The sequence below is a fragment of the Cryptomeria japonica genome, chromosome 8 (genome assembly GCF_030272615.1).
Source record: "Cryptomeria japonica chromosome 8, Sugi_1.0, whole genome shotgun sequence".
Taxonomy (NCBI): domain Eukaryota; kingdom Viridiplantae; phylum Streptophyta; class Pinopsida; order Cupressales; family Cupressaceae; genus Cryptomeria; species Cryptomeria japonica.
Window position 1 is genome coordinate 85,256,313 of NC_081412.1, and position 25,181 is coordinate 85,281,493.

General features: G+C 33.8%; 2 protein-coding genes across 3 annotated transcripts; both read left to right on the forward strand.

The window, feature by feature from the left end:
- Window positions 1-3,095: 3,095 nt before the first annotated feature.
- On the forward strand, window positions 3,096-7,578 carry LOC131038413 (protein NRT1/ PTR FAMILY 5.10). The gene is made up of 4 exons (XM_057970844.2): window positions 3,096-3,312; window positions 3,803-4,020; window positions 5,413-5,942; window positions 6,345-7,578. Exons 1-4 carry the CDS (start codon window positions 3,165-3,167, stop codon window positions 7,222-7,224), a joined length of 1,776 nt encoding a protein of 591 aa, XP_057826827.2. The 5' UTR covers window positions 3,096-3,164; the 3' UTR covers window positions 7,225-7,578.
- Window positions 7,579-12,584: 5,006 nt separating this feature from the next.
- LOC131038414 (protein NRT1/ PTR FAMILY 5.10) lies at window positions 12,585-16,659 on the forward strand. Of its 2 annotated transcripts, none has more exons than XM_057970845.2 (4): window positions 12,585-12,906; window positions 13,378-13,595; window positions 14,734-15,302; window positions 15,684-16,659. In XM_057970845.2, exons 1-4 carry the CDS (start codon window positions 12,786-12,788, stop codon window positions 16,531-16,533), a joined length of 1,758 nt encoding a protein of 585 aa, XP_057826828.2. In that variant the 5' UTR covers window positions 12,585-12,785; the 3' UTR covers window positions 16,534-16,659. The 2 variants fall into 2 exon arrangements, with proteins under 2 accessions (XP_057826828.2, XP_057826829.2); XM_057970846.2 differs by lacking the exon at window positions 12,585-12,906 and adding an exon at window positions 12,985-13,201.
- Window positions 16,660-25,181: the final 8,522 nt, after the last annotated feature.

The window sequence follows — 25,181 nt, forward strand, 5'->3', positions numbered from 1 at the left end:
ATAAAGCTTTTACCCAAGAGGTAAACTCTTGTGCAAGGGTTAAAGAGATAACCAAGGTTACAACCATGAATGCTTGATGAGACCCTTGGGTTAGATGAGGGTTAAGTTAGAGATAAAGTCTCTAACCATGCAAGAAGGTTGAGTTAACCATTAATGGTTATGTAAGAGCTTTAAATGGTTTGGAAGACTTTGGAGGCTTAACTTGTTGAGGACATAAAGCCTTTAATGGTTTTCAAAGAGTTTGGAGGCTTTGAGAAGCGACTTCTCTTTGCTTAGGAATGTGACAATATTTAGGAGATGGATTAGGCTAAATTGGAAGTGATTAGAAGAATCTAGAAGGGGTTTAGGAGGCAAGTGGGGGATGTAGGAAAATGCAAGTGGAGGGAAAAGGATTTTAATTAAAATAAAATTACTTTATTTCAATCAAATAGATATAACTTGCATAAATACAAGTGGGGGATTAAATAAATGGATTAGATTTATTTAATAAAAGGCTTAATTTAATTAAATGCAAATTTAATTAAAAAGGGAGAAAGGGGAATTAATTAAATAGAGTGATTTATTTAATTAAAATCTAGAAAAGGTTTAGGTGAACTTAATTAAATAAATTGAGTAATTTATTTAATCAAATAGATGAATATGAAAAAATTAATTAAGTAGAATTTAATTAATAGGAATAATGGAGTTAAAATGAATATTAAATATTCACTCAGGAAAGTGGTCAAATTTATACGTCTACAGATATTGCTATTTGGATTCAACTATTAAAAAAAAAAGATATTATACTACAAGAAAAATACAACAGTAGAAGTAAAAGAACTGAATATAATAAGGCAAAACAAAACTATTGTATTACTCATTCTATTATTTTATTCATTAGCATATTAAAAATATATAGCCTTTGAAGACTCAACATTTCTCCTATAATTATGCTAGTTTGTTTAATATCTAACTAAAGACTCTTAACAACAAACTAGACCACAAACAACAAATTAGAACAAGTCTATAACTCATACTCAAACTCATATGGCATATAAATAGCTTGAGTATAATTCAGTTACAAATTAATCTCTAGCACCCCCCCTTAATGAGTAACTAAATTTTGATGGCATTTTAACACATCTGCATAGTACAAACTAGGAATTAAACTAGCTAGAAACATAAAACAAAACATTACATTCTTGGACTAGAAAGACATCTTTAAGCTACTCTCCAATTGTAGGTATAGTGACCAAACTATCATCCAAGTTACCAACATCATTAGACACCATTTGCATATAAAGTGTCTCATCACCCTCATAAAAGTATACTATTGAACTTCTAGATTTCAGTGATCCCCTAAACTATTGGACACCAATTCTCACATGTATGTCTCATAACTCCAATGAGGTTTAGTTTCTCTGGTCCACAAGTACCTCAAACCATTGAACATCTTACTATCTTCTACTGCATCCTTCCTTGTCTTTGAAGCGTTGGCCTCTTCAAAATAGAACAAGTACCTTATCTGCAATGAAATCACCATCACCTATATTTGGTGGTTCTTCTACAAGCCTCACCTCCTTGATAGCTTCTTCTGTGCTTATTCCAAGAACACAAATAGTCTTCTCAAGCACACACAATAAACACATTTTAATGGGAAGATAGCTCTAATACCATATTAAAAACAAGGATATTATACTATATAAAAAATACAACAACAAAAGTAAAAAAACCTTCTTTAGCAGTTATAGGATATTGAAAAACAAGGAAGCTTGCATTCATCACGATGGTTAAGAAAACTCAGACTTCCATGGAATTCCTAGATCAGATTTGGAGTACCTTACAAAAATTGTTGTTTGCTTCATTGGTGACTCCTTCATGGACTACGATTTGTTTTTATGATGGGTTGATCTATGGATACATATTAATGATATGAGTTGCCTTCTATTGATCGACACTGATCTTCACGGTTGGGCTATTCTACAAATGCATGACTGAAAATGTTAATGATATGGGTTGCTTTCTACTCAATTTTAATAACACACAACTTCAATATATTGCTACAGGTGAATGTGTTTGCTACTGGTTTGTATTTGTTGCAACAAGTGTAGTTGTAACAGTTTTATGCCTATTGGTTTAATTTTACTGTAGCAAATTTCTTGATGTTTTGTGTTGTGTATCGTGTGTGTTGTTGGTCTACAATTAGTTTGAGTTTGCTATAGCAAATCTCTTGTTGCCGTAGCAAGTTTTATGCTTTGTAATTTGTATTAGATTTTTGCTTCTTTCAATAAAACAAAAAGAACTCAATATAACAAAGCAAAATAGAACTAGTGTATTATTCATTCTATTATTTTATTCATTAACATATTACAAATATATGTATAACTGTTGAAGACTCAACATTTCTCCTATAATTGTTTGACAACTAACTAAAGACTCTTCACAACAAATGGACTATAGACATCAAACTAGAAGAGGTCTACAACTCGTACTCAAACTCATATGATAGATATACAACTTGAGTATAATTCAGTTATAAACTAATCTCTAACATTAACTTTGTAGTTTTCGAGTCAAACTCATAGACCCATAAACTAATCTCTAACATCAACTTTGTAGTTTTTGAGTCAAACTCATAGACCCATTTGAGTTTGACTCGAAAATTATAGAGTTGAATCATGATAGCAATATTATAATCATTTAAAATTTCCTCAAAAAATAAGACATGTATTATGATAAATAAAATTATAAAAAATAAATATATATTAAAATATTTCTGTCTAAATTTCTATAATTTATCTAAATTTTCCATTTTATATAATACAATTCTCTTAAGTATTTAAAAAAATTAATAAATACAATCATACAGCAATCAGATCTGGTAGTTGGCTATCATTACCTATTACTTAACATTCAATCTTCGATCTACATCAACGCAAGAAATCGTGTAATAATCTTGTCTTATCTGAGAAATTGTTTTAATCAATTTGACTTTAAATCCAATTTCAATCAAACTAAACTAACTATGATGAATCTAGACAGGTTTCTGGCTTAAATGGGCCCTTCGACAAGCCAAACTAATATTTTATTATCTATAAATAGAAACCCTCGAAATCAAAACCAATTAAAAAAAGAAGTCAATATTTCAACTTAAAATTGAAAGACACCACCTGTTATTTTTTATCATGTATGAAGGATTGATGGAGCAAGCAAAGGCAATGGAGGAGTCTCGCTCATCAGATGATTTCGTTGCAGATGGATCACTTGATCTACGTGGCCACCCAGTTATCAGGGGTCGAACTGGAACATGGAGGGCATCCTTTTTCATAATTGGTATGAATAAGTATGCAATTTTTTTTTGGTGTTTCCGAGAATCTATAAAATTGTTACAGTAGTAAGAATGTTTCTGAAAATTGATTACTTTGATGTTTGGAATCATGATACATCTTTTCTATTGATGTTCTTAAGCTTGGGCTGGATATTATAGTAAAGAAGAATACTTCTGGAAAACTTTTTTGTGCCATTTTTATTACATTAACATGTTGGATTACATTAGGTGATTTATAGCAATATGGGTTCTCATGTTCATGCTCATTCGGTACACTACCACTGAACTATGTGTAGTAGGTGATCTATAGCAATATGGGTCCTCATGTTCATACTCATTTGGTGCACTACCACTGAACTATGTGACCTTTTATATTCAAGAGTTGTAGATTGTTCTGTCAACATGAGCAACTCTTTTCTCCTTTGCTTTAGTAGATTTTATCTATCCACAGCTATTGTAGTCTTGATTTCAATTAGTATTTTTTTTAAATCACAGGGGTGGAGATTGCAGAGAGGTTTGCTTATGCTGGCATACTGTCAAATTTGGTGACTTATCTCACAACTGTTCTGCATGAAAGTACTGCTGCTGCTGCAAGCAATGTGAACATATGGTCAGGGGTGGCATCCATGTTGCCTTTTTTGGGAGCTTTTATTGCAGATTCATATTTGGGTCGGTACTGGACGATCCTTGTTGCTTCACTCGTCTATTTGCTTGTCAGTATTTTCTTTTACTTTACTAAATCCTTTTCCTTCACAAATCGTTTTCCTGCATTATAATGGATGGGTACTTCATAGTTTCATAGATGTTCTCAACCAGTATTATGTCACTGCATTTTATAGAAGCTTGTAATTGAAAGGCAGTCCAGATAGCAAAAATATAGAGCCAATTTGTTTTAGTTCAGGTGAGGAGGATACTAATGCCTCAATTCTTAGAAGACAATAAACAGTAGTTCCACTGAGTTTCCTGACAGGGGGATGCAGGGATGGGTTTTGGGGACAGGGAACCAAGGGCCTAAATTTGGGGAGACGAGGCAGTGGGGGTGGAGTAGTGGTGGGGTGGAACTGATATACAAATTGAGGTGAATTGAAATCTAAGTCAAAATCTGCAATATAACATCTATGCAAGTGCCTCACGAAAGGCAAATTAGTTTTCACAAAGTTAAAGTTGCAATTAGTATGTAATGGCATGTGCCATATAGCAAGCAATCCGGTGGCCTCCCCGGTGGAGGTGGTAGAGGTGGTGGTGTTGTGAGGGGATGTTTTCTCTAAGTCCCCAAGTCTTGGAAACATCCCTGTACAGGGGATGTGGGGTTTTCGGGGGAAATGTGTCCCCATAGAACACTGCAATAAACCCACAAAGATTCTAAAATAAAAATCAAACAAAGGCTAATTGTATTTAGAAAATTGTCTTTTCAGAATCTTCTGTGAAAATTGAGTATCTTGATTAAGATCCTGGTTTGGCTTTTTGCAAAGTTGACGTTAAGAAGTTCCATTGATTTTAGCCCTAGTAGTCTGTTGGTACATATGTGAACAAGTAACTACAAAAGTAGGTACCTTGGCGAAGAGCCCTGTTTACTCTGTTGGTAAAGGGCCCATATCAGGTGAGAGCATGAATAAATAACATATTTCTACCTCAATTGAAGACTCGGATAGGTCTTTTGGTTAAGAATCCATTTCTGGCGCATGTGTAAAACAGTAAGTGGGTACCTTGCTGAAGATCTTGGTCAGGCCATTTGATTAACAGGCCGCATCTGCTAGATGTATGGAATTATGAATCAATAACAAATGAAGTGGACACCCTTCTCAAAAAGTCATAAAGGTCTTTTTGGTTCAGCACCCTTATCTACCTAAATATGTGAATAAATAACAAGTAGACCTAAGATTAGTGTTTTGGTTAGGAGACACACACATATATATATACATACAAATTTAGGAGTTCTTGTGAGCCAAAAAAACTGAAAATTATATCCCCCGAGTTTGTGCACATATTGAGAATTGAATGACACTCCCATTTGCTTTCAAAATACCTGATAAATTTTTCATTTTCCCGTGTTTTAATCTTTTGCATGGTATCCAACTAACACAGAATACGATGGAATGTGACAGGGTTTAATCCTGGTGACTCTGTCAGCCTCTCTCAAGAGTCTCAAAGCATCACAATCCAGAATTGGTTTTTTTTTCTTCTCACTTTATTTGGTTGCACTGGGGCAAGGGGGTCACAAGCCATGCCTACAGGCCTTTGGTGCAGACCAATTTGATGATGAGGACCCAAAAGAGAAGAAGCACAAAAGTTCATTCTTTAACTGGTGGTATTTTGGTATTTGCTTGGGAACTCTTGCAGGAGTAACTGTGCTTATGTACATCCAAGATAATGTCGGATGGGGTGTGGGATTTGGCATTCCTGCGATTACCATGGCAATGACACTTATTGTGTTCTTGTGTGGGACTAGGTTTTACCGAAACAAACTGCCTAGTGGAAGCCCTCTCACTCGAATCATCCATGTGTTTGTTGCAGCATTCTTGAAACGGAAAAGTCCCATTCCTAGCCGAGAACCAAATCAATCAATTTTTATTCAAGAGGAAGAGGTTCTGAAGGCAGGGTCAAGAAGACAACTCTTGCAAACAAATCACTTTAGGTAAGCACTCCATGATACTATTCGCTTTGAATCTAGTGATACCATATATAAGCAGAATGCTACTCTAAATTTCAGGCCTAAATAATTACAATAGAGATTCTTTTGTACATTCAAATTGGGGAATTAACCAAATGGGTCTTGGTTAACTGATGAGGCCGACATAGTTTCAACATGCCCATCAAGTTTCCAAATGAGCTCTAGTGGATGGGAAGCAAAACAGAGGGATGCTGGATGCTATTCCTTGACCTTACATCTAAGCTGAAGGAAGAACTTTTAGACAGCAATAACTAATAACAATTGAGAATAATGCTAGTTCAATTTTTTTGAAGTTTCATTTGTGTTTCTTTTAGCCCTGTCTACTTTAGAGAGGTTTTTGATGAATGTTCCCATCATGTTTTTCAGGTTTCTTGACAAAGCAACAGTTGAAGATGATTTAGATTTTGAGGGCAAGGCAAAACGCAATTGGAGACTTTGCACAGTCCAACAGGTTGAAGAGGTGAAACTTCTCCTAGGCATGTCACCTATTTGGATGGGATGCTTGATGTTTGGTGTTGTGTTTGCACAGTCCTCAACTTTTTTCACAAAACAGGGCAATACAATGGATAGAAAGTTGGGGCGAAATTTTAAGATCCCTCCTGCAAGTCTGCAAGCTTTTATTGACATATCTATTCTTCTACTGGTCCCTGTATATGACCGCTTCTTTGTTCCCATTGCAAGAAGGCTAATAACAGGGAATGAGAGAGGTATAACACTGCTCCAAAGGATAGGCACCGGTATGTTTGTTTCTGCAATTTCAATGATTGTCGCTGCAGTGATAGAAATTAAAAGGCTCAAGGTAGCGAAGGATAATGGACTGGTAGACGTGCCCTCTGCAACAATCCCAGTGAGCATTTTTTGGCTACTTCCACAATATATACTTTTTGGCACAGCTGATGTGTTTACAATGGTAGGAATGCAAGAGTTCTTTTATGATCAGATGCCAGACACAATGAAAAGCTTGGGTATTGCTGTCTATTTGAGTGTTTTAGGAGTTGGTAGTTTCTTGAGTAGTATCCTAATTTCAATCATTGAGAAGGTTACTTGCAGAAAGGATCAATGCTGGTTTGCAAATAATGTGAACAAAGCTCATTTAGATTACTTTTATTGGCTTCTAGCCTCTTTGAGTGTACTCAACCTGGGCATGTTCATCGCCTTAGCCAGCTGCTACAAGTACAAAAATGCTGCATGTCCTGACACAGAAAAAACTTGCTCAGAAAAGAGACTTCTTGCTAATGAATTATGACTGGGTGCCAATCCCTTATCATTTGTAAGTTATTAATCCACATGTGAAAGAGAATTCGTGTATGGTAATAACTTTATGTTTTACCTATCTGAGTGCCATTAGTCCCAGCTTTATCTCTGTTTCACTACTGTAATTTGTTATTAAGTATCCAGTTATGTGGTCTAGTCATTGAGGTACTTTCCACAATGATGAACCAGGTTAAAAATCCAACAAATGCACCCTCTGTAAGTAGCCATGTAAGCGGAGGGAGTGAAACTCTCACATTACAAACACATATTTCATCCAGAAAAGACATATATGTACCTTGCTTCAATCAACTTTTATTTAACTAAAAATTTAATTTTTGAATCTTAATTTAATGAAAGTGTTTTTTAGACTGTAGGAATCGGGTAGTCTCTTTATAAACTGCAGTGCATTGGTAATGTGATTGGAGATTTTGGTGGGACACAAAAAATTTAATTTTTGAATCTTAATTTAATGAAAGTGTTTTTTAGACTGTAGGAATCGGGTAGTCTCTTTATAAACTGCAGTGCATTGGTAATGTGATTGGAGATTTTGGTGGGACACATCCTCCAGTATCACATGGGTTGGGAGAGCCTAGACCTCATGATCTGGTGCTTTACCATGAAAAGTTTTCGTCAATCAAATCAGACCCCAACCCAACGAAAGTTTTTTTTCTATGATAGATCTATAACAAAAATAACTCATCTGAAGTAGAATAATAAGCTTGGTGCATTGATTCTCTCAAATCTCCTCTCAATCTTTACATATAAGAATTCTTAGAAAATTTTGAACAGAAAAAGAGCCTCAACCACCTCCAAGTTTTATCACACATCATTCTTGAATTTTTTGGCAAGCATGTTCACATTCTTTCTTCTGATACTCACTGAGCAAGATATTACTTTGAAGTATAAACAATTTCCTTCTCAATATACCGCATTTTTTCACTTTCATCCTAATAGGGTATCATCTTCATCAATTCCTTGGATGGTGAACAAATTATGATTGGAATTCCTATTTTGTGATGTTTCAGAAAGAAGTTTGATGCATCCTAGAGATATGGAATGCCTAATATATTCATTTGTAGCATCCTAAAAGGGATGGTTTTACTTAATATTCAGCTGTGGCCTTATCCAGTCTCTTATGAAGCAGTTTTTCTATTTACTTATGCAAAATTCTTGACGTCCCATAATTACATCAAGAGGATTTCTTTTCTTGAGAAGAATCAAGCTAAAACCATCCTCCCAATGGATGGTCATTTTAACATCAATTGTCAAATTTGTTGGTTTAAGTAAATCATATGTTTTTCCTTCATCAAACTAACTCTACACCACTTTCTTTAATGAATAAAAATAGTATTTGCAGGTTGGATTGGTTACTTGTTCTTGGATAATGTTTTTTTAACCTTTTATATTAATCTTCTGTGCTCATGGATAGTATTACCCCATGTCCCCATGCGGCTGCTTAAGTGCAATTTCTGCTTAAAATTAAGAGGTCAGAGTGTTCCCATGCAAATTTTTAATTAAGAGGTGCTTAAAACTTACAAATAAGCTCAAGCTTTGAAAAAAAGGGGGGGCTGGAAATAAGCAGCAACTACTTATTGAGAAGATTGACATGTGGCTCTCCAAAACAGTTTCCCTCTTTTGATTTGTTTCCAATTTTTTCTCCACAATTTATGTGACCAATTAAAATTAAATATTTCTTTTAATAATGCAATTTAAGATGACAATAAGCAGCAAAATTTTACATTCATGGGGCCACCAACTCCACAAATTAATGCTAAAAAAATTGAGCAGCGGCTGCTAGCCAAAATAAGCTAAGCAGCCGCATGGGGACCTGCCCTTAGAGCTGTTTTTTAAAGAGGAATCCTTTCGTTTTATATATTTATTTATTATAATTAGTATCAATACAAAATTATTAAAAAAAGCTGAAGGGACATGTATGTAAGATTAACAATTTTAGAATATACAAAAACATATTCAAATAATCAATTTTAGAATATTCATGCATGTTTCCCTTTAAAAATTTCTTTCCTAAAATTTTCAAATTTGAACTTCAAAAACATGCATCTTCGAAATTTCTTTCCTAAAATGTCCATGAAAATTTCAATAACCAAATTAAAAAGAGAAAAGTTAGAAAATGACTTTCAACTTAGACCCATCACTTGTAATCTTTTTTGTCTTTTAGTGGACATGTCAAGCTAAAGATATTCTTTGTCTTACCCGAATCTACAATTTACCTTTTTTGTGTCTTTTCTAATCCAACAACTCTTATCCACTCTATGACAATTAAATAATAATTACAAATTATCAAATTAAAATTATACAAAACAATCAAATACAATTAGATAATTAAATACAAAAATATTAATAAAACAAAATTAATACTTTTTTTCTAACAATAAAGAAATAGTAACACCTATAGTCCATTCAATTATACACCCCTTTGTATTCTAAACTATAGATTGTTCTTCCAACACCCTTTTGCAAGCCCACAAATTCAACCATTGACCATTTTTAAATGCTAGGAGTTCATTATAATAAGAAAAGATAGAGTTGAGATATGTATCGAAGGTTGGGGTCTCATGAAGGGGCTTTGGGATCTATTTTTAAGGAGCAAGAGGTCTCATGGAGTTAAAAATTAAATTGTTTTAACTCCACTTTTTTCTTAAAAATAGAAACCCTCTTTTTAGTATTAGAGATTTAAGCGGGTTGAAAAGGTGGGGGGCTAGAAATTGCTTCACTAGCTTAGGCTTTTTCCTTACCACTTGTCAATCATCTTAAGTTTTTAATTTTCACCATTTTTTTAACATTGTATATTTATTATTCTATTGAATAGAATAAAATTCATGATACCACCAACTTCTAGAAATATTGAGACATAAATTTTAAGCTTAAACTGCACTACAAAATTCATAAGACCGTCCACTTAAAAATAATCCTAAAAAAACTCTATAACATCCACTAAGATTTTTTGGGAAGCACTTGTCCATAAGACCCTACCCTAATAGAGCCTCTTTCATGAGCCACATGCTTTGGGATAAGTGCCGAATAAAACATAACATACTTATAATGTGAAGAGGTGATTTTTTAAAGGAGAAATGAAAAATAAATAAATAAATGTATAATCAAGTTGAAAGGTCTTTTTAAATGTTAGCAAGTAGAGAATATTATGATTTTATCATGTATATAAATTCAAAATACAATTCATATATATTAAAATATTAATTTATATAATTAAGAATATAATATGATTTTAAAATAGTTTGTAAATAGAAAAGTTTTAAAATTAAATTAAATAATTTTTTAAGTGAAATAATAGTCCTTTAAATAAGGCAAATTAAATTTTGAATATAGTGAATAATGTAAATTAAATTGATTCTTAAGTAAATAAAAATATCTCTTTAAAATAAAAATAAAAAAAACAAATATTTCATTTTCACAAATTCATTATTTTTACTAGACATCACAATGTAATTTCACTTTGATGACTTTTGTTGGTTATAGGGATTTAGATTGTAATTGTTATGGTTTTAAAGGTTCTAATAAGTAATTGCACTTTAATAACTCTTTGCTCCTAGTTAAAATTATGAATGTTATGAATATCACTCTGGTTTTAAATGATGAATGTAATATTATTGAATGTCATATTACGCTTATGACTAATCAAATAGTAATACTCTAATGGTGATTGTTTGCAAGGAAATTGATTTGCCTTGCAAGTCTATGGGTGCAAAGCAATGTGGACTATGAGAGGTATTTCCAATGTCAAACTGATATTGATTTTGTATTCTTAAATGTCAAGTCATAAATTGGAGGTTCTTACAATAGTAAGTACCTTGCATATATTTCTACTTATTTAATGATGATCGTGTTTTGTCATTATAATTATATTTCAATAATTATTAACTTAATTGGCCATGATGGCCAAGGCATGGATTACCATAATTCAAAACCAATCAACTCAATTGCTTCTTTGAGCTTCTTAACAAATAATAATGTTAATAATAAAAAGAAAAGATAATATTAAAAATAATTAAAAAGTAAACTTTAAATGTAATTGAAACCTATTATAGATTTAGTTAAATGAATGACGAGGGCATGGACAACTTGGGAGAAGAAGGCCACTTTCCATATTATCAAGGAAGCATGACATTAAAATGGAAAAAATGAGATCCCTAGACTAAATAATGCAATCTAAAAGATTTCAATTCTTCATGATATTGGAATATAAATAGGCCTACTAGTGTCTCTAAGGAAGAGCTAGGCATTGAGATTTTGTTTGTTTGTTGCAAAAGATTGAAATAGTGAAGTGTGCAGATGAACTAACTAAACTAAAAATGATAAAATGACTAAATCTGATTGAATGCAACAAACACAACATGAAATACAAAAACATTAAGGTAAAACTGGAAGGTAAACATAAAGAAAAATTTGGCACTAAAATTTAAAATTGATTGTAATGGACATAAGCATTGGGCATCGTGTCTAAAGGTGACAAATGTTGGGGAGATAGTCGAAAATGGAATCATGAAGCTTTACACACATGTCTCTTGAAAATCTAGGTCAAACTGGCAAGACAAAGACGTTGGATACCCTAGTCTTAGTATTTTCATTCATCCAAAATCTATAAATGTTTGCTCTACTTGTGTGTAACTTTCTCATTGTTAAATTTGGACTGGCACACACAGAAAATGGTTGTGTTGTATAGGGGCTTGGCTTTCCTAAATCAGTTAAACACCATGTTGGTGTTTCCACCTCCACAACAACAATGATGAGATATAGTGCATGCCATTGCAAGGATAGAGGCTAAACCAAAAATAAATGTTCAAGTGTGTAAATTGAGTTAAATGGTTTTAATTAGTTTCTAAATTTTGATTTTGTTTTTTGAATTGAAAGAATGTATCAAAAGATGGTTTATATATAACATCTCTATTTAATACATATTGAATTGTCAATTTTGATATATGGGAAAATATGCTTTTGTAAAAGATCAAGAGAAATTTTTTTCTCTCTTTTTTTTTTTAATTAGATTTTTTAAAAACAAATAGACTTCTCAAAATTAATATCTTATAACATTTTCTACATAAATTTTTAAAATATAAATATGCTAATTATATTCATTTGCAGGTGTTACACAACTTGGTACTCACCCTCTCTCTCCTGAGGAAACGTACTGCGAACACGAAGGAGGATAACCATTGATGCCACTGGGGTGCGAAAGGCACCCCTGCAGTTTGTTTTTGTGTTTTCTGCTGCTGTTTTTGATATCTAAGACTTGATCTCTTTTTGCTGTTAATGTTGTTATAATGTTGTGTGCCCTTGTTCTCACTGCTTTTTTAATAAAAAACAATTAAAAATAAACCTATGAAAATAGAAGTGAAACCAAGATATGAAAGGCTGGATCGTGGGATATCTCTAGAATTAAAAAAAAGGAAAAAAAAAAAAAAAGAAAATATAAATTAAAAATAGAATTCCTCAAAATCATAACAATTAAAAACAGAAGTCAAAATTTCCAAACTTAAGAAAGACAACACATTATTTTTATGTATTGGGCGATTAATGAAGCAAGCAAAGGAAATGGAGAAACTTCGGTCATCAGATGAATTTGTTGAAGATGGATCGCTGGATCTACACGGGCACTCAGTTACTGGAGCATGGAGGGCATCCCTTTTTATAATTGGTATAAATAAGTATGCTCTCTTTTGTTGGTGTTTCCAATTTTCTATAAAATTAGTACAGGAGTAAGAATGATTATGGAAAACTTGTGATTTGTAGTAGGAATAATAAAGAGGTTTTTTTAATTAATGTGTTTGTATTTTACAAAGGAAAAACTGTTTTAGATCCGCTTTGATTTGTTCTTGGATAGGAAAGAGGGGTTTAGATGTTAGATCTTCAAAAATCATTAAAAAAAAGGGGATAGAACACAGTTATATTGGAGTGTCTTTTCGAGTCAGCTGATAATTTTACATGGATCAGTTAAGACTTGTACTCATTTGGTATTGGGGTATTCTACCACTGAATTAGGTGTCTTTTAATACTCAAGATTGTTGATTGTTCTGTCAACATGAGCAACCCTAGATTTTAATTAGTACATTTATCTACAGCTATTCTAGTCTTCATTTTAATTAGTACATTTATTTTTTACTTACAGGCGTGGAGATTGCAGAGAGGTTTGCTTATGCTGGCATACTGTCAAATTTGGTAACTTATCTCACAAGTGTTCTGCATAAAAGCACTGCCACTGCTGCAAGCAATGTCAACATATGGTCAGGGGTAGCATCCATGTTTCCTTTTTTGGGAGCTTTTGTTGCAGATTCATATTTGGGTCGGTACTGGACAATCCTTGTTTCTTCACTCGTCTATTTGCTTGTCAGTATTCTTTTCCTAAACAAATTCCTTTTTCTTTGCATTATGATGGATAGGTAGATCATAATTTGGAATGAAGCTACCAATCAGAATTATTTCACTGTATATTATGGCAGCTTTTAATTGAAAGGCCGTCCACAGCAAAAAAATATAGAGCTAATTTGTTTTGGTTCAGGCGAGGAGGATACTAATACCTCACTCATTAGAAAACAATAAATCCACAGAGATTCTAAAATCAAAACTATACAAAGGCTTATTTTGTATTTAGAAAATTGTCTTATAAGAATCCTTTGTGAATAGTGAGTACCTTGATGAAGATCTTGATCTGATTTTTTGCAAAGTTGAAGTTAAGAGCTATAGTGTCACCAATTCTTTGCGTCTTTGCCATTAAGATTTAGCCCTTGTAATTCTTTATCTGATTAGTTTTTGGTTTTTCGATACCTATGTGTACATCCCTTTTCAAGCCAAAACAAACCCTAATTGTACATCCATTTGAGCCACCCTAATAAAGACTATACTATCAGTTATGGATTCTACTCCTTGCTTTATTTCTGTTATATATGTCTTTAAATCGTTTAAACCCTAGTAGTCTGTTGGTAAATATGTGAACAACTAACAATAAAAGTGGGTGGCTTGGCGAAGAGCTCTGTTTACTCTGTTGGTATAGGACCCATATCAAGTGAAAGCATAAATAAAAACATATCTATACCTTAAGTGAAGACTCAGATTGGTCTATTCGTTATTCGGTAAGAATCCATGTCAGGCGCATGTGTTAGAAAGTAGGTGGGTGCCTTGATGAGAATCCTGGTAAGGCCATTTGATTAAGAATCCATGTCTGCCGCATGCATGGAATTATGAATCAATAACAAGCGAGCTGGGCACCCTTCTCAAGATGCCAGAAAGGTCTTTTCTGTCTTGCTGAAGACCTAAGATTGTTGTTTTGGTTAAGGATACATATCTAGAAAGTGAAGAGTTCTTGTGAGCAAAGAAACTGAAAATCTTATCATCTGAGTTGTGCATATATTGGAAACTGAATTAGACGTCCATTTTCTTTCAAAATAGCTGATAAAATTTTCATTTTCCTGTGCTTTAACCATATGCAAGATATCCAAGTAACACAACATACAATGTAACGTGACAGGGTTTAATCCTGGTGACTCTATCAGCCACTCTCACGAGTCTCAGACCCCCACCATGCAAGAAGACTTCAGAGCCTTGCCCCAGAACATCCCCTACCAAAATTGGGTTTTTTTTCTTCTCACTTTACTTGGTTGCTTTGGGGCAAGGTGGTCACAAGCCATGTCTACAGGCCTTTGGTGCGGACCAATTCGATGATGAGGACCCAAAAGAGAAGAAGCACAAAAGTTCATTTTTTAACTGGTGGTATTTTGGTATTTGCTTGGGGACTCTTGCAGGAGTCACTGTGCTCCTATACATCCAAGATAATGTTGGATGGGGTTTGGGATTTGGCATTCCTGCAATTACCATGGCAATGACACTCCTGGTGTTCTTGTGTGGGACCAGGTTTTACAGAAATAAACTGCCTAGTGGAAGCTCTCTCACTGGAGTCGTCCATGTGTTTGTAGCAGCATTCTTCAAACGGAAAGCCACCATTCCTTGCCAAGAAGCAAATCATTTAGTTTCTATTCAAGAGCGAGAGGTTCTGAAGGCAGGGTCAAGAAGACAAATCTTGCAAACAAATCAGTTCAGGTAAGCACTCCATGGTACTATTTGCTTTAAATATAGTGATATCATATTTGAGTAGCATGCTACTATAAAGTTCAGGCCTAAGTAACTGAAATAGAGACGATTTCGTATTTTTAAAGTGGGGAATGAACCAAATGGATCTTGGTTGTTTCAACATGTCCACCAAGTTTCCATTCGAGCTCCAATCTACGCCAACTGAATGGCATGAAAACAATGGGATGTTGGATGCAATTCCTTGACCTGACCTCACAACTAAGCTGAAGGAAGTCCATGTAGGCAGTAACAACGATTGGGAATAATGCTAATCCCATTTTTTGGGGTTTTCATTTGTGTTTATTTTAGCTTTATTTACTTTTTGATGGATTTACTCATCTTGTTTTTCAGATTTCTTGACAAAGCGACAGTTAAAGATGAATTAGATTTTGAGTGCAAGGCAAGACACAATTGGAGACTTTGCACAGTCCAACAGGTTGAAGAAGTGAAACTTCTTTTGGGTATGTCACCGATTTGGATGGCATGCTTGATGTTTGGTGTTGTCTTTGCACAGTCCTCAACTTTTTTCACAAAACAGGGCAGCACAATGGATAGAAAACTGGGTCGACATTTTGAGATCCCTCCTGCAAGTCTGCAATGTTTTATTAATATATCTATTCTTCTACTGGTCCCTGTCTATGACCGCTTCTTTGTTCCCATTGCAAAAAGGTTAACAGGGAACGAGAGAGGTATAACATTGCTCCAAAGGATAGGCACTGGTATGTGTGTTTCTGCAATTTCAATGGTTGTCGCTGCAGTGATAGAAATTAAAAGAGTCAAGGCAGCAAAGGATAATGGACTGGTAGACATGCCCCATTCAACAATTCCAATGAGCATTTTTTGGCTACTTCCACAGTATGTACTTTTTGGCACAGCTGATGTGTTTACAATGGTAGGAATGCAAGAATACTTCTATGATCAGATGCCAGACACAATGAAAAGCTTGGGTATTGCTGTCTATTTGAGTGTTTTAGGAGTTGGTAGTTTCTTGAGTAGCATCCTAATTTCGGTCATCGAGAAGTTTACTTGCAGAAAGGAGGAGCTATGCTGGTTTGCAGACAATGTGAACAAAGCTCATTTAGATTACTTTTATTGGCTTCTAGCTTCTTTGAGTGTACTCAACCTGGGCATGTTCATGACCTTAGCCAGTCGCTACAAGTACAAAAGTTCTGCATCTACTGACACACAAAAATCTTGCTGAGAAAGGACTCTTCTTACTACATGATTCATGACCGGGTGCTAATCCCTAATGATTCACAAGTTATCCACAGCTGAAAGAGAATCCGTGTAATATAATGTTTTTAATGTTTTACCTATTTGAGTGCCACTAGTCCTAACTTTATCTGTTTTACTATCGTAATTTGTTATTTAGTATCCAGTTATATGGTCTATGGGGTATTTACTACGTTGATGAAACAGGTTAAAAATCCAACAAATGCACCCTCTAAGTAGCCATACAAGTGGAGGGAGTCAAACTCTCAGATTTTACCAGGCACGAATGAAAAAAGCTATCAACAGCAGTTTTTCTATTTATGTGGATGCAAATTTCTTGACTTCCCATCATTACACCAACAGGATTTCATTTTTTTTGACAACAGCCAAGCTAAAACTATCCTGTCAATGGAATATTTGGCCATCTTTGACATCAATTACCAACTATGTTTAGTCCAAGTAAACCATCTTCTTTTCCTCATCAAAGTAACCCTACACTGCTTTCTTTAGATGAGTAAAAATAGAATTGTTCGCTACATCTGTTACCAATTTGATTATCTCTTTTGGGATAATGACTCAATCCTGCTTTAGATGAAAAAATCAAGGGTTGTTAATTTCCTTGATTAGATAGGTCATGAATCTAGGATTATCCATTAGCATGCTATGGTGTTGCACCTCTGGTTATTCTCTTATCATTGTATCAATGTAAGGTTGTGAAGCAAGCAACATATGACACCCATGGTCCTTTGAGTAATCAATAGTAATCCTAGAACTGCTAATTTTAATTAAAAATCGAGAACACTCACTCATCGCAGAGAAGGGAATAGCCGAAAGGCTTATGCCATATATTATTCATTAACAGATCTATATATTTATAGATCCAACGAGCTCAACAATTTTCTTATAAATATGTTAAGACATATGGCAACTTATAATTAGTATGTTCAATTGTAAACCAGAAACTGTTGACAACAAACTAAGAGACTAACAGGCATATCACATTGATGACACATACACAGCAGAACTATAATTCTGTCATGAGATATGTTCTTTAGCACTCCCCCTTATGAATAACTGAATTTTGGTAGACTCTTGACATATATTTACATAATACAAATTGGAGACTAAATAGACTAACAACATAAAACAATGATGCTTGTTGAGACATGGACCAGCTAGGACAAGAACCTAGGACCTTCCATCTGCTGGAGTGCTCTACCACTGAGCTACTGGCCCCTCTTGGACCAGTCCATCGTCAGTCCGGGTGTGGCTTATTTCCAACACCAACACCCCCCCTTAAGCCACACCTCTCATGTGCTTGGGGCTCCTAGCCTAGACCTGGCTCTGATACCATGTTGAAACATGGACCAGCTAGGACTCGAACCTAGGACCTTCCATCTGCTGGAGTGCTCTACCACTGAGCTACTGGCCCCTCTTGGACCAATCCATCATCGGTCCGGGTGTGGCTTATTTCCAACACCAACAATGCTGAATGTCATAACCCATCAGGATTACATCTATAACACATTCATCATCATTAATAAACTCAGAAAAATGTCTTACTCTATAAAACTTCACAATCTTTTGATCAGACGAAGATTAAGAACGGTCTTAATCTCATTATTTATTAAACAGCAATAAAGATCATTATGTAGCGATCCAAGACAAAGACAGACAAAGCATTGCCAGTGCTGATGTTTATTGAATGAGAAAACAGTTGATTACAACAGACGCATAATATAAAGGTTATTAATAAAGGATTGCATCAGAAGTGACAACGCTGACTGAAGAAGATGATAGCCATTCATTGGCTGTATAATAGCCATTTTGACCAGCTTTTGGGATACATTTGAATAACATGTACAAGATAGCAAGAGGTGCAACTTCTTAATGATAGCAGAGATTTCCTTAATGAACAATGAAGCAGTTTGTTAAAATAAATAAATCAATAGGTGCGATTTCATATTCCATGGAAGACCACGTTTCTAGTATAACTAGTGAAGGTCGAAAACATAGCATGTTAATCAGCGATTAGTCATGCGATGGATTAAGGGACACATATTCCAGAGACAACCACCGTGAGTCATAACCTTTCACAACCGATGGAGGAATATAAAGCAAGAACACCTTGTCATCTAGGGAAGGCATCGAACAAGAAGGATCAATTGACAAATATATCAATAGAAAACAATTCAAATATCTATGTCTTTAGATAATATCATCGAATCGGATCAGAGAATCAGATCAAAAAAGGATAAAAAAGGGTCAAGACTCATCGAGGAGAAGATTAGGCATAAAAATTCTGTGATAGCAGATTGGTATGAAGGTAATATCTTATAATATCAATCTGTTTATATAATTATATATATATTGTTTTCCAAGTATTCAATTACATACATGCATTAGGAATATTGATTATAATATGATTGATGTTTTTATTATGCCAATAATATCGATATATGCATATATTCATAATATAGAAGATACTAGTATATTCATAGCTCAATTGCTCAATCATTTCTATTCTTCCCCCATAACAAGAGGTGTGGTGTCGTTAGGGAGAGGTGGAGTAAATCCATCCCAAATTAGGTGAGCTCCATGGGTGGTCTAGATGGATATTTCTAAAACTTGGGCCCAATTATAGAGGTGGTGTCATTGCACCCTAGACAAGTAAATCCCCATCCAGAGTTGAGGATTAGAAAAGAAGTAAAGGAAGTAAGAATTGGGGCTTGAATATAGCCACTATCAATTGTCCTATGAATAAATATGGTTATCTAGTTTAATAAATCAATTTAAGGCATGATAATATTAAGTAATGGGTGTTGATTATTGGGAAATTGATAGCCTCCTCGTAGGGAAAATTACACTGAACTTCCAAATTTTGGATCTCCCTTGAACTATTGGACACCAATTCTCACATGTATGTCTCATAACCCCCACATGTATGTCTCATAACCCCAAAGACCACAATTTTTAATTTTGATGTGTAGAATGTGATAAAGAGCACAAAGTAACCTCACTCTATCTCTTAACATTTCCAATATTCATGTCTATGATTGCTATGACTATTTTAGTAATGCATTTAAGAAGTGTATTGATGAATTTATTAACAGATTTTGTCAAAAATTGAAGAGCGAGAATAAAGAAGTAGATAAGAATACGAAAGAGAGGCTTTAAACAAGTGCTTGAGTAGATCTCATTATTTCTTTATCACTAGTGCCAAAATTCTTGAATATAATAGTTTGAATTCTTGTAGAGTTTTGAATGAAACTGTATTTTTCATTAATGATAGAAAAATAAAAAACACAATGTATTTCACATATGACGCTAAGATGCTCAAATAATTGGGCATATGATAGTGGCGTGTCATTATTGCTTAAGTACAGGGAGTCCAATAATGATAGTATTCATTGTCAAATTATATGTAACTATATGTATGAATGGAAATGTAATATTGATGTTTGTAATATATATTAATTGTATTACATAAATAAAAAAAAATTGTGATTTTGAGTGGTCTATCCATCAACACTAGAATGATGTTAAATTGCACTCTAATTCTCTATAACTTATGGACAATATGTTGTTAAAGGACTTTTCTTGACCAGTTGTTTGTTGCCTCTTTGGCTTGTCTTTGTAAAGGGTCAACACCCTTGTTTTGTTGCTTTATTAATCAAAAACTAATGCACAATATGCCAAAAGAAATTAAATTACAAAAGTTGAAATGGAAGATTAGAATGTAGAACTTTTATTTTTAAGTTAAGAAACACAATACATAAGTGTAGTGATTTATGAAAGTGTTGGCCATTTTTATAAAGTTCCAAATATTATACCCAACGAACCAAGTACCCAACATAGAGACCAAACAAAGGCGAACAATGATTAGATTATATTGCTTCTCAACCAATTAGTGCCTTGTGACCATAGAGGACCAACTATACATAGAAGCCACATTCGAAGGGAGACGGCTTATTTAGATGTAATAAAGGAGGTAGTACTATAATGATACCAAAGTTTCCATGTATGTGATGTTATGACGTTATTGCAAACATTAATTTATATAACTATTTAAACATGTGCAAAGTTCTATTAAATGTGTATCATAGTTAGGTTGTATATTGATTTTCTTTCATAGATTACTCTTGGTTATATTTGTGCATATTTTCTTCCAATAAATGAAATGGCCTAGTTTTTGTGTGTGTTTTAGTTAAAGTTGTTTAACCTATTCATTTAATAGCAATGACACTTAAAATGAGCAACAAAGAGTCCACGAGTGCATGTTTTCTAATTCGTGTCCTCTAATATTTTATGCAAAAACCTACATTAATGAGCTTCAAATGCTACATATTAACCACAATGTTGAATCTATCCGCAAATTTGATGTTGAGCATAAAAAACCCCTTTCCAAATCAATTTATTTAAATAAAAAAGAAACCACTTCACCTTCTCAAAAAAGTAATGTGTATAATTATGAGTGGAGTGGGTCTTTTATGTTTAAAGTTGACTTTTGTTAGACTAAGGGTGTGTTATGGGTTATGTGATGCAACTCCAAATAAAGAGATTGAAGATTAAATTTGCAGAAAACAGATGATAATAACTCAAAAATTAACAAGAATGGATTTAGAATCAATAATTCTCAATTACAAATAGTTTTTCTCATTCTTAATTCCTCATTTGATCAAAAGCTAAATCTCTGGGAAACCATCAAGATATCACTTAGAAAATAAACTCTCATTCCCATTAACTTAGACCACTCCTTTATTCTCATTCATGTCCTCCCCTCAACCTATCTCTTCAAATTTAAACAAAAAAACTCTACTAAAAAAACTCCCAACTAGTGTGGCTACAACCGACTTGTCCATTGACCACTACACAACCCAAAATTATCAAAACATAATGGAAACAATAGAAAGAAAAACAACGGAAACACAAAAATAGAAACTCTCATAATTCCATGATTAGAATGCGGGTGAGAGAATCTAAGTAAGATGCTCTGCATCATTCTTCCTTCCTTTGGGAAAATCTTAATCTCCTAGTTTAGAAAATTGTCTATTTGACTAGGAGAATCAAGCCATGATGTTCCCTTCCCCAAGTTAGATATTTTTGCTAATCATCATATTTTTTCTTCTTTTTCACCCAATTTCTTGTTAGAACAAAGATCCCATTCCTTTGTTGATTTGTTCCTTTTCTCGTTTTTGAGTCCCTTAAAGCCTTAGTAGTCCTTCTCCATTGAGAACCATTATTGCTTGTTGCATCACTCCTACTAGCTTTTATGACACTGTAACAAAACACATCTCTCTACTATTTCTCTCAATCATCCTTGTTCCCTCCTTAAGGAGGTGTTGATCTTTTACTCCTTTTTCTTCACTTATGAGATTCTCTAAACATTCTTCTAGTTGTTTTTGATAACTTTTGTTCTCTATAAATATTAAATCTTCATCATGCATAGAGCTCTCAATGACCTCTCTCACAACACAAAATCAATAGCTTTCCTCTTTGAAAATGGCTCTTTCTCACAACACGGGTATTTATCCTCACCATGCTTTTTCACCCTCTTATAATTCTTCAACAACTTTGTTGTAGATTTTTGTTTCCTTTATTTCTTATTGTTGCATAACTCACGTTCCTTCAATAGGTACCATAACTCTTCCAACTCAATCTCTAATTTTCACAACTCCTTTTGTTGGTCATTTGTTAGCTTTTGCCTTATCTTTTTTTCCACTCTAGTTATCCTCTTTGTTGCATCATAATATAAGTCCATATCTGAATATATAACCATTTCCAAAAATAGAGTTGCAACTCTCTTCTTGTCTCCCCTTTTGAATAAGCAATCTATTTATCATATATCAACATTCTACTCCTATTCTTCTTCTCTTCAATAAATTAACACACTTTGAAATGCAAACCTTCTTCTTCATATATGCAAAACTATCCATGTCATAACCCCCAATCGTAGTCAGCATGCACACCACTATACAGTAGATTTGAAATCCTACCCAAATTTTTTAACAAAGACCCTAACTAGCATCCACCCACTTTCCAATTACAATGCATCTCAATAGGGACACCCACAATGCCCCTTTGTTGGTCAGTTGAGTCATAGAATCTTCTAAACTACTTAACAATCAAGAATCTCTATGAGATGCAAGTTCCTATTTGTAGCTAGACGTAGTGAGAAATAGGTCTACATAGCAAAATAAAAAACAACTTACAAACACAACAAGCCTCCCTTCTTATGATTGACAAGCATGGCATAAGTAGCTTACCAGAGCTCAAGCTTCAACAAAACACACATAAAACTCCTATTCATTAGTTTTAGTGGAAGACGAAGCTTCATTCGATGAGTTGGTCAAGCCAAATGGATTAGAGATAGTCCATAGAAATTAGAAAGCATTAGGAACAAACCCAACACATAAAATTTTACCTCGACAAATTTCTTGGAACTTGTTATAGAATTTACATCTTACATGAGTCCCTAATTATTTTTTCACACTATGAACCCCCCTTAATGGAATATATTTAATGCTCAAAGTTGTTCACACTCCTCTTTCATGGCCAAGCTTTCATCAATATGAAAGGAATAGTGGATGTCTTCACAAGAAATCAAGAAAATAGAGACAAATAGTGCTATATGGCATAATGGCTCACAAGCATAGAAGCAAATTGTTTTGATGCCAAAAATAATGCAAATCCAAATCAAGAGATTAGAGATTAATTTTGTAGAAAACAAATAACAAAAATAGATTCAAATTCAATTGTTCTCAACTAGAAATATTTTTTCTCATTCTTAATCACTCATTTGATCATAAGTTAAATATCTAAAACTCCACCAAGATATGACTCATAAAATAAACTCCCATTCACATTAACTTGGACCACTCCTCTATTCTCATCCCTTCTTCCCCTCAACCCAACTCTTCAAACTTAAATAAAAGAGTCTTACTAAAAGAAACTCCCAACCAACGTGGCTACAATCAACCTGTCCATTGACCACAACACAATGCCCAAAAAGACAAAACTTAAAATTATGGAAACAAAATGGAAACAACATGAAGAAAAATAAAGGAAAATAAAAAATAGAAATTCCCATGATTCCATGGTTAGAATTTGGGCAAAAGAATCTAAGTAAGATGCTCACATCGTTGAGGGACAATTTTGTTGTGTTTTCCTAAATTCAATTCAAGTACATTTACAACAATATTGAATTTTGAGAATTTATGACATTGCAACTTGTATTTGAAGACTACAAATATACTATTAACCAATAGCTTGTGATGTTATCATAGTAGAAATCCAATTTGACTCATCAAGGGTACTAGTGTTTTAAAAAGAAATGTTGTCACAAAAATAATATTTTTTTTTTCAATGTCTATCAAATTTAAAACACTATTAGAATTTATAATTTTTCTTGCATATTTAAAAATAAGTAATGCTCTCTTCACCATTACCTATAACAAATATTATGAATTAATAAACATAATAAAGACTCATGGAATAAAAACATTATTACTATTTGAAAAAAACAAATATGAAACATACATAAATATAAAAACTTAAGTAAGAGTTTTAGAAAACTTAAAGATTTTTGAAATAAGAAAGTTGGTTGATAACAATGGGTTGTAGCTATTCTGGCTTCAAAACGGATCTTTCGTACAACGTGTTAGCGACAGGTTAGTCAATTGCAACCGTTAATTGCAAAATTGACGGTGTAAAACACGCGACTAACATGCGTGTTAGTCGATCCGTACTATCATTTTGGAGCTAGAATAGACATGTCCGATAACAGTGTAGGGGAGAGGAGCCAATATGTGTGCAGGGACCAATACATGTTATAGTACATAGACAAAATGAAACCAATAGTGGTGCTCTAAAAATGTCATGTCAATGTTTTTCTCCAAAAAAGTACCTCTACAATTCAAAAAATAACCAATGATGTGATGCCACATTTGCCCACAAGTAAACTTGACTTAGTACACATCTATGGATCTTATGAGAATTTGGGACCATTTTGGACACCTTCACAAAAATGCATGCTGATGTGGCATCATATTTGACCATATGGACTTGAAATTTTGTTTTTGAGTAGGGGACTTGACAAGTAAGTTGCTATATAAAATTCAAACTTTTAAAAAATGTCCACATATGATTTTGAGAAGCGTGAAGTTAGGGTGCATACGTTCTGACTCCTCTCCCTTATAAAGGTGATGGTATGTTCCTTGATTATGTTATCCATCAAGGTTTGCAATAAATGGCCTAAATGACTTTGTAGAATCCAACCATGAATTTTCATTGATGAGGTTTCAACATGTAACTTGTTTTTCCATATTAAAAAATAGATTTGCATCATTCCAACTACTCTTGAATAGACGATGTGTCATTCCAACTCCCACCTAATAGATGCTATCGTCATTCCAATTCACATTTAAAAAAGTTACAGCCTAAAGCTCATATTCTCATATTAGAAAAAGAATATCATTCTTTTCTCTTAACTGAAAACCTGTCAGCCAAAAGCTCATATTTACACACGAAAGAATGAATACATCCTCCTCCTTCCAAAAGCTCATGGATATGTAATAAAACCCTAAGAAAAAAAACCTAATATTTAAAAGTTTCCACATGTCTTAGGTAGATTGCTTT

Bases quoted from the DNA above. Each gene is read 5' to 3' on its own strand.
- LOC131038413 (XM_057970844.2), top strand. From the start codon at position 3,165: ATGTATGAAGGATTGATGGAGCAAGCAAAGGCAATGGAGGAGTCTCGC. The intron at 3,313-3,802 runs GTATGAATAAGT...TTTAAATCACAG, and splicing joins GGCATCCTTTTTCATAATTG to GGGTGGAGATTGCAGAGAGG. The intron at 4,021-5,412 runs GTCAGTATTTTC...GGAATGTGACAG, and splicing joins CTTCACTCGTCTATTTGCTT to GGTTTAATCCTGGTGACTCT.
- LOC131038414 (XM_057970845.2), top strand. From the start codon at position 12,786: ATGAAGCAAGCAAAGGAAATGGAGAAACTTCGGTCATCAGATGAATTT. The intron at 13,596-14,733 runs GTCAGTATTCTT...GTAACGTGACAG, and splicing joins CTTCACTCGTCTATTTGCTT to GGTTTAATCCTGGTGACTCT. The intron at 15,303-15,683 runs GTAAGCACTCCA...CTTGTTTTTCAG, and splicing joins TTGCAAACAAATCAGTTCAG to ATTTCTTGACAAAGCGACAG.